General features: G+C 45.1%; 1 protein-coding gene across 1 annotated transcript in view; it reads left to right on the top strand.

Annotated features, from left to right (window-relative positions):
- Positions 1 to 10,000, top strand: part of LOC143109314 (unconventional myosin-VIIb-like) — a 65,148-nt gene that overhangs the window by 43,350 nt on the left and 11,798 nt on the right. Inside the window, exons 30-40 of the mRNA XM_076271967.1 lie at positions 144 to 311; positions 776 to 893; positions 1,643 to 1,766; positions 2,133 to 2,296; positions 2,476 to 2,657; positions 3,257 to 3,363; positions 4,626 to 4,768; positions 5,574 to 5,727; positions 7,604 to 7,759; positions 8,488 to 8,593; positions 9,059 to 9,172. Coding sequence (XP_076128082.1) covers positions 144 to 311; positions 776 to 893; positions 1,643 to 1,766; positions 2,133 to 2,296; positions 2,476 to 2,657; positions 3,257 to 3,363; positions 4,626 to 4,768; positions 5,574 to 5,727; positions 7,604 to 7,759; positions 8,488 to 8,593; positions 9,059 to 9,172 — 1,536 coding nt within the window. The remainder of the gene's footprint in view (positions 1 to 143; positions 312 to 775; positions 894 to 1,642; positions 1,767 to 2,132; positions 2,297 to 2,475; positions 2,658 to 3,256; positions 3,364 to 4,625; positions 4,769 to 5,573; positions 5,728 to 7,603; positions 7,760 to 8,487; positions 8,594 to 9,058; positions 9,173 to 10,000) is intronic.

Below are 10,000 nucleotides of genomic sequence, written 5' to 3'. Positions count from 1 at the left end.
GTTCATCCTTTGTTCAGTTCTCTACTCTCATCCTGACTTTGTGCATCTGGCTGCGATGCACGTTTTTGTGTGTGTAATCATGGTGTGTGTGTGTTATCATGGTGTGTGTGTGTAATCATGGTGTGTGTGTGTGTGTTTATCAGGAGGATGACTTTGTGCAGCTGGCGGCGATGCACTACTTTGTGAAGTTCGGCTCGGAGAGCAGCTCTGAGAAAGCCAGGCAGGTGGTAAAGGAGTGTATCAACACCAACCTCATAGAGACCAAGTCTGAGCCCAGGTGGATACAGATGGTGACTGCTGCTCACACACAGGTAAATACTCACACACACACACACACACAGGTAAATACACACACGCACACACCACACACACACACGAACACACACACACACACACACAGGTAAATACACACACACACACACACACACACAGGTAAATACACACACACACACACACACACACACACACAGGTAAATACACACACACACACACACACACACACACACACACACACACACACACACACACACACAGGTAAATACACACACACACACACACACACACACACACACACACACACACACACACACACACACACACACACACTAAGACATACTAAACCCTCTAATATCACTAAAATCTCACATACTAAAATAAGCTAGAATAAGCTAGTATGTCACAGATACAGTCCATAAACTTCATCTTAATTGTATAATTAATAATTGTGTGTGTGTGTGTGTGTGTGTGTGTATGTGTGTGTGTGTGTGTGTTACAGGGTGGCTATATAAAATCTCAAAAAAGCACTGCAGCTGTGAAGCAGGAATTGGTGGACTATGCCAGGCGGACCTGGCCGATGTTCTTCTCCCGGTTCTTCGAGGTCTCCTACAGATCAGGTGCATTGGGCTTTAAGATATCTGTCATTTCAGTACGACAGACACATGCAGAGATCTATCATTTCAGTACGACAGACACATGCAGAGATCTATCATTTCAGTACGACAGACACACGCAGAGATCTATCATTTCAGTATGACAGACACATGCAGAGATCTTTTATTTCAGTACAACGGACACATGCAGAGATCTGTTATTTCAGTATGACAGACACATGCAGTACGACAGACACATGCAGAGATCTGTCATTTCAGTGCGATAGACACATGCAGTACGATAGACACATGCAGGCAGCAAAGAGGTCTGATGGATGGATAGACAGACAGACAGACAGACAGACAGACAGACAGATTTCGGGTTGGGGGTGGTGGAGCAATGGTAACGTCTCACCTGGATTCAATTCCCAGCATTGCGAGTCTTTGTCTCTTTGAATAAAAGCGTCTGGTAAATATCAGTCAACATTCAGATAGGTAGTAATGGCAATGAGGCTCATTCAGATAGGTAGTAATGGCAATGAGGCTCATTCAGATAGGTAGTAATGGCAATGGGGAAAAATATGGCTCTGAATCATGTGTGATAACAGGACAATAGTGTTAATAGTTTTGGGACATTGGTTTGTCTTTTCGGACATGCCAGTGTGTTTTAGTTAATAGGCTCAGCTACAGTGTTTAGATCAATTGAGAGAACCTGTCATTACACAGGCAGCATTAGTAACACAAGTCAATACCCCCCCCACACACACACACAGGTCCACCTCTCCCTCACGAGAACCTGATCTTGGCGGTGAACTGGAGTGGAGTCTCTTTCTGCGAGTCGATGGAGAGGGTCTGCATGGAAGTGCCCTACGCGGAGATGACCGACATCATCATCAGGTACGTGGAGTTCGAAAGAGGCATGCTCTGACAGATGCCATTGTAGCTTAGCGGCGGCCGAAAGAGGCATGCTCTGACAGATGCCATCGTAGCCTAGCGGCGGCCGAAAGAGGCATGCTCTGACAGACGCCATCGTAGCCTAGCGGCGGCCGAAAGAGGCTTGCTCTGACAGACGTCATCGTAGCCTAGCGGCGGGCGAAAGAGGCTTGCTCTGACAGAAGTCATCATCAAGTAGAGACAGCTGAAAGGGAACACAACAATGTGAGTGTGTGTGTGTGTGTGTGTATGTGTTTGAATGTGTGTGTGTGTGTGTGTGAGAGAGAGTGTTTGTGTGTGAATATATCTATGTGTGTTTGTGTGTTGCAGTGAGGAAGACCCATGTCCGGTGGTTTCGATATCCACTCTGAGGGGAGACATCACCTTGGGCGCTGAGAAGGGGGCGGAGTTTGTGGAAATGGTGGGCGGGTTTCTGGATGGTCTAAAACAACGCTCAGCCTGTGGAGTTGCCTTGCATGATGCTTATAAACAAGGTCATAATCCCAAACAATGTTACAAACAAGCTAGTACAACATTATAAACAAGCTAATCCAATGTTATAAACAAGCTAATACAACATTATAAACAAGATAATAATCCTGCACAATTTAGCACAACTTTTACAAACAAGGTAATAATACACCATACATGCCCCCCCCACTCATGACTTCAGACGACCCAATGTTCCTGAGTTATCGCCGTGGTGACATCCTCCTCCTCCACCGAGATGACGAGTTCTCCCAAGAGAGCGGCTGGCTGACCGCCACTAACGAGAGGACGGGCCAGACCGCCGCCATCTCCACCGACGCCATCATGGTCCTTCCCGCTATGAGCCGGCCCACGGACGACACACTGGTAAACAACGACAACAACATACACAACAACAACATAAACAACGATTAATGCCAGAAAGAATAATAATAAAAGTACATTCTAATGCCATACTAATCATGCTGACAAAGACCAACCACAACAAAAACCCAACAACCTATAAATATATGTTTATGCTAAAGTATGTATATATAAGGAAGTATATTCTTTTGATCCCGTGAGGGAAATTTGGTCTCTGCATTTATCCCAATCCGTGAATTAGTGAAACACACTCAGCACACAGTGAACACACAGTGAGGTGAAGCACACACTAATCCCGGCGCAGTGAGCTGCCTGCAACAACAGCGGCGCTCGGGGAGCAGTGAGGGGTTAGGTGCCTTGCTCAAGGGCACTTCAGCCGTGCCTACTGGTCGGGGTTCGAACCGGTCCCACCACTCTCACTGTAGCACTTTCACTGGGGTCTAGTGGAGACCTGCTTCCAAATGGAGCACCTCATGGTTGAGAGTTTGAACTACAGGGACGGTCCAGGGACTGTTTGTCACCTGTTTAATATTTTGCATAATTCAATGATGTAAATGTTTTATTATTTATGTATTTATTTATTTAATCACTTACTTACGTAGAACTTGCTGAACCTGAACCCCGCGCAGAAGAGGAAGTCAAAAGACGAGCTCGCCACGGACAGAGTCACCTTGATCAACCTCAAGGAATTCTCCTTTGAGTACTTCAGGTGAGCAAGACTCCTTAGAATACTTCACGTGAATGAGGTTCCTATGAGTTCTTCAGGTGAGTTTGGTTCCTATGAGTTCTTCAGGTGAGCAAGACTCCTTAGAATACTTCACGTGAATGAGGTTCCTATGAGTTCTTCAGGTGAGTGTGGTTCCTATGAGTTCTTCAGGTGAGCAAGACTCCTTAGAATACTTCAGGTGAGCAAGACTCCTTAGAATACTTCACGTGAATGAGGTTCCTATTAGTTCTTCAGGTGAGCAAGACTCCTTAGAATACTTCACGTGAATGAGGTTCCTATGAGTACTTCAGGTGAGCAAGACTCCTTAGAATACTTCACGTGAATGAGGTTCCTATGAGTTCTTCAAGTGAGTGTGGTTCCTATGAGTACTTCAAGTGAATAAGGTTCCTATGAGTTCTTCAGGTGAGCAAGACTCCTTAGAATACTTCACGTGAATGAGGTTCCTATGAGTTCTTCAGGTGAGTGTGGTTCCTATGAGTTCTTCAGGTGAGTGTGGTTCCTATGAGTTATTCAGGTGAGTGAGGTTCCTATGAGTACTTCAGGTGAATGAGGCTCCTATGAGTTCTTAAGGTGAGTGAGGTTCCTTTGAGTTCTTGATGAGCATATATACTGTGTGTTATGGAATAGTCATTGGTAAAGGACTTTTAAACACTATCCATCCAGCTACCTATGAGCTACTCATCATGTGTTATATTTCTGCTGGCCTCTTATTGCCATTCATGTGTGTGTGTGTGTGTGTGTGTGTGTGTGTGTGTGTGTGTGGTCTCTTATTGCCATTCATGTGTGTGTGTGTGTGTGTGTGTGTGTGTGTGTGTGTGTGTGTGTGTGTGTGTGTGTGTGTGTGTGTGTGGTCTCTTATTGCCATTCATGTGTGTGTGTGTGTGTGTGTGTGTGTGTGTGGTCTCTTATTGCCATTCATGTGTGTGTGTGTGTATGTGTGTGTGTGGTCTCTTATTGCCATTCATCTGTAATTACTATTCTAATTAGGCTGTGATTAGTTTGTTAATAAGTGGGAATAAGCTTAGGAGCTCTTGGGTAACATTGTTTGAGCGTGACTTTATATGATTCATATAACCACAAGTTGTCATTGCAGATGTGCTATTCAGTCATTAACAGTTGTATGTGTGTGTGTGTCTGTGTGTGTGTGTGTGTGTGTGTGCGTGCGTGCGTGCGTGCGTGCGTGTGTGCGTGCGTGTGTGCGTGCGTGCGTGCGTGCGTGCGTGCGTGCGTGCGTGTGTGTGTAGGGACCCCATGAAGGGAGGGAAGGGAGGTGCTGGCGGCCGTGAGAAGCTGTGGGCCAACACCAGAGTTCCTCTGAAGCAGCCTCTCCTCAGGAGTCTGGCCGGGAACACGCAGCTGAGCAGCCTCGCAATGCAGGCTTTCACGGATATCCTTTACCGTCTCTCACACACACACACACTACACACACACACACACACGCCCAAACACACACACAGACACACACACACACACACACACACACACACACACACACACACACACACACACACACACACACACACACAAATACATCACATACACACAATGCAGGCTTTCACGGATATCCTTTACCGTCTCTCTCACACACACACACACTACACACACACACACTTAGTCCACACACACACACACACACACACACACACACACACACACACACACACACACACACACACACACAAATACATCACATACACACAATGCAGGCTTTCACGGATATCCTTTACCATCTCTCTCACACACACACACACTACACACACACACTTAGTCCACACACACACACACACACACACACACACACACACACACACACACACACACACACACACACACACACACACACACACACAAATACATCACATACACACAATGCAGGCTTTCACATATATCCTTTACTGTCTCTCACACACACACACACACTTAGTCCACACACACACACACACACACACAAATACAGTACATCACATACACACGACACACACACACACACACACCGACACCAACACTGACACACACACACACACACACACACACACACACAAATACACACAAATACATCACATACACACAACGACACACACACACCGACACCAACACCGACACACACACACACACACACACACTTAATGCTCAGTAAATGTTCACACATATACCCTTGCAAACTGCTGTGTGCTCTTTAACATTTGCTTCACCCATTATGAAGTACATGGGGGATTACCCAGTCAAACAGGTCCGTAGCCCTCTAGAGCTGACCAATCAGATCTTTGGCCCGCCCACCCAGCATCCTGCACTAAGAGATGAGATATACTGCCAGATCATGAAGCAGCTGACCAATAACAACAACGGGTAAGAAAGCAGACCTTATAACTGACCAATAGCAACAGCGGTTAAGAGGGCAGACCTTATAACTGACCAATAGCAACAGCGGTTAAGAGGGCAGACCTTATAACTGACTAATAGCAACAGTGGTTAAGAGGGCAGACCTTATAACTGACCAGTAGCAACAACGGGTAAGATGGCGGACCTTATAACTGACCAATAGCAACAGCGGTTAAGAGGGCGGACCTTATAACTGACCAACAGCAACAATGAGTAAAAAGGGGGACCTTATAAGTGACCAACAGTGTTGTGTCACAGTAACAGTTTTTCAGGTAAAAAGTAGTGTAACACGCTACTACGTAAAATTTGGTAACGAAACATAGTTCCTTTTTCAATTCGGCGCAACGTTACTTTTCCCAGGGACAGATTTGACAGCGACACTGCTTTCTCAGCTGCGCGCTTGCACAGGGACAGATTTGACAGCGACACTGCTTTCTCAGCTGCGCGCTTGCTCACGAGCTCTACATGGACGGGACGTGACAGAGGCTGGTAGCATGAAGAGCAATCATGGCAAGCGAGAAGCCAACGCTTACTTTTGAGGAATGGAGGTATTCCCATTACTTCAAACTCGCTGAAACTAAGGGGAGGAATGTGAGTGTAAGGTGTTCACTGTGCCCTGGTGAGAAACTTTTGTTCACTGCTGTTAACGCAACTGCCAGCCTGTTGATGCGATTTGCACTAGCTTTGCACCAACTTCGGAGAAGCCTGTTTAATGAAAGAGTATAAGGTTATAAAATAAGCCCTTATGTATTTTGTGTTCACCTATATGCCCTTAAGATGTATCGAGGCTGTTATTTGATATTGTTTCATAGGCGATTAGTGGTGGTGTTGAAGCCTATAAGCCCAATGTTTTCTTGTCAAGTGCTCTGTTTGTGGCAGTTTTATAATAAAGAGCACAAAAGAAATACCTGTTATGTCCTCCATAGTAGAACTTTATGTAGGCCTACACATTTAGGAACAGTTATTGGGTTCTGCCCAAAGTCGAGCAACATAAAAGTAACGTAAAAAGTTACTTTCCATAGAGGGTAACTAAGTAAAGTAACGGATTACTTTTTTTAAAGAAGTAACGAGTAACGAGCAAACACAATTTTTTTTAAAGTAACTTCCCCAACACTGGTGACCAATAGCAACAACAGATAAGAGGGGTCAACTTATAACTGACCAATAGCAACAAGTAAGAGGTGCACCATATGACTAACCAATAAAACTACGGGTAAGAGGGCAGACCTTATAACTGACCGATAAAACAACAGGTAAATAGGGGGAGCTTATAACTGACCAATAAAACAACGGGTAAATAGAGGGAGGTTATAACTGACCAATAAAACAACGGGTAAATAGAGGGAGCTTATAACTGACCAATAAAACAACGGGTAAATAGAGGGAGGTTATAATTGACCAATAAAACAACGGGTAATTAGGGGGAGCTTACAACTGACCAATAAAACAACGGGTAAATAGAGGGAGCTTATAACTGACCAATAAAACAAAGGGTAAATAGGGGGAGCTTATAACTGACCAATAAAACAATGGGTAAATAGAGGGAGCTTATAACTGACCAATAAAACAACGGGTAAATAGAGGGAGCTTATAACTGACCAATAAAACAACGGGTAAATAGAGGGAGCTTATAACTGACCAATAAAACAACGGGTAAATAGAGGGAGGTTATAACTGTGTGTGTGTGTCCATGTAATTCACCCCCTCTCCCTCTCTCTGGTCTGTGTGAGTCTGGAGCGAGGCTGGCAACTGCTCTGGCTGTGCTAAGTGTGTGTATGTGTGTGTGTGTGTGTGCCTGTGTGTGTCCATGTAATTCACGCCCCCTCTCCCTCTCTCTGGTCAGTGTGAGTCTGGAGCGAGGCTGGCAGCTGCTCTGGCTGTGCTGTGGTCTGTTCCCGCCCAGTGAAACTCTGCTCAAGCACACCCAGCGCTTCATAGAGTCGCGACCCAGAGAGCCACTCTCAGCCACCAGCTTACAGAGACTGCGCTCCATCCTGAGGTACTCCACACACACACACACACACACACACACACACACACACACACACACACACACAAACACACACACACACAAACACACACACACACACACACACACACACACACACACACACACACACACACACTGTTACGACCCCCTGTGCCCTCCTCAGGCCATCCCATGTCAGTGCACGGGCGGGGTTGGACCTGGGGAGGTTAATTGGTAATTGGGTGCACCTGTAACCAGGTGCTGCTATATTAATGGGCTTGTCCTCTCTTTCCCATTAGGCACTTTTCTTCTTTCATGCAGGCACCTATTTTGACTTTCTCTTGCACTGGCACTTTTCACTCTCCTTTATTCTAGATCTCTCTACTTCTCCCTTTTCTTTGTCTACTCATTCAGTCTCTCACATAATCTACTGACACTTACATTGCATCCACACACACACGTCACTTCTCCCATTCATTTTCCCCTAGACATCTTGTATTTGGTAACGTTGCTTTGCGTTAATTTAATAAATTATTATTTGCTTTGAAGCTTGTTGTCTGTGTCCCTCTTTATGTTTCGGTCTGGTAACGAGCTGGCCGTAACACACACTCACACACACACACACACAAATACATCACATACACACCAACCAATTATCATTTATCATCAGCTACCTCAAGTATACTACTACGTCGATGTTCTTATATATGTTCAATGTGTGTGTGTGTTTGTGTGTGTGTGTGTGTGTGCGCTTACAGTGTGACTCCTAGGTTGCTGCCTCCTCATCAGGTGGAGGTGGATGCCATTCTGCAGAACAGCTCACAACTCTTCCATAAAGTTCACTTTCCCAATGACTTAACTGAGGTACACACACACACACACACACACACACACAACTCTTCCATAAAGTTCACTTTCCCAATGACTTAACTGAGGTAGACACACACACACACACACACACAAACAACTCTTCCATAAAGTTCACTTTCCCAATGACTTAACTGAGGTACACACACACACACACACACACACACACACACACACACATACACACACAACTCTTCCAAAGTTCACTATCCCAATGACTTAACTGAGGTACACACACAAATAGACACACACACACACAACTCTTCCAAAGTTCATTTTCCCAATGACCTAACTGAGGTGCGCACACACACACACACACACACAAATAATTACAGTGATCAGTGAACAACAAAAATATATTTTCTCTCTCTCTACCTCTTTCTCTTCTCCTTTCTTTGTCTTTCTTCCTCCCCCCCCCCCCTCTCTCTCTCTCTCTCTCTTTCTCTTCTTTTCTTGGTCCAGATCTTTGAGGTGACCACCACTACTAAGATCTGTGATCTGTGTCGACAAATAGCTTCCCACCTGAGGCTCAACTCTGCTGATGGCTACAGCCTGTTTGTCAAGACCTCTAGCAAGGTATCTGTGTGTGTGTGTGTGTGTGTGTGTTTGTGTGTGTGTGTGTGTGTGTGTGTGTCAGGGGTGGGTAGGGCTGGGCGATATATCGGTATTATGACTACGACCGATATATTTTTGAAAACGATATGTAGTTGAGACAATATCGTAATACCGATATTATGTTTAATAATGGGCCATTTTATCAAAGCCACTTGCTCTTCTGTGTTCAGACCATTCAGATAGCCGCAGCTCTGCTCAACTGCGCCCCTTGCGTGTGCACGTTCTCCCTCGCAGCACTACAAAAAGGACACAGTCAGATTTTGTTTACCGTGATCAGAGGTATGGCGCTATTTCCGTCAGCACATCAGCGGTTAGACCAAGAATTCTCGTCGTGAAATCAAAATTTCGCTGGAGCTCCAAGCGGTTTTATACACGCAGCCTTGAGCTGTTTACAGCTGTTCGAGTCACGGTAAAATGTCATTTTTGGTACATAGCTAATCCAAATACACTTATGGGGTAGGTGTAAAGTTCTCAGGGAGACAACCTACACGCTGATTTATTGAAAGAATGTGCACATGGGGACTCGCGAGCAGTTAGGGGCATCATTTTTTGTTGTTTACACTTTTGCACAGCTGTGTTAGAGCAGTCTGAAATCAGTTTAATTAACCCTTAGAACCCGATTAACGCAAATTGCGTCAAAAAACACACCCTTTCTTCTCTGTTCCATTGTTCCGGAACTGTTCATCGCAGCGAGATGAAACCTTTATTGCGTGACAGAGCAGAAGTGGGGCTTTCCAACGAGACTAGGCACTTTTCTGTACGATCAAGTATGAAAATGTAAGAAAATCA

This window comes from Alosa pseudoharengus, unplaced genomic scaffold, assembly GCF_046254945.1.
Source record: "Alosa pseudoharengus isolate Yale_2024_CS ecotype anadromous, Long Island Sound unplaced genomic scaffold, YU_APseudo_1.1 YU_APseudo_1.1_scf_7, whole genome shotgun sequence".
NCBI lineage: Eukaryota > Metazoa > Chordata > Actinopteri > Clupeiformes > Clupeidae > Alosa > Alosa pseudoharengus.
Note: the sequence above shows the minus strand (reverse complement) of the source record. Positions and strands in the feature narration are given on the sequence as shown.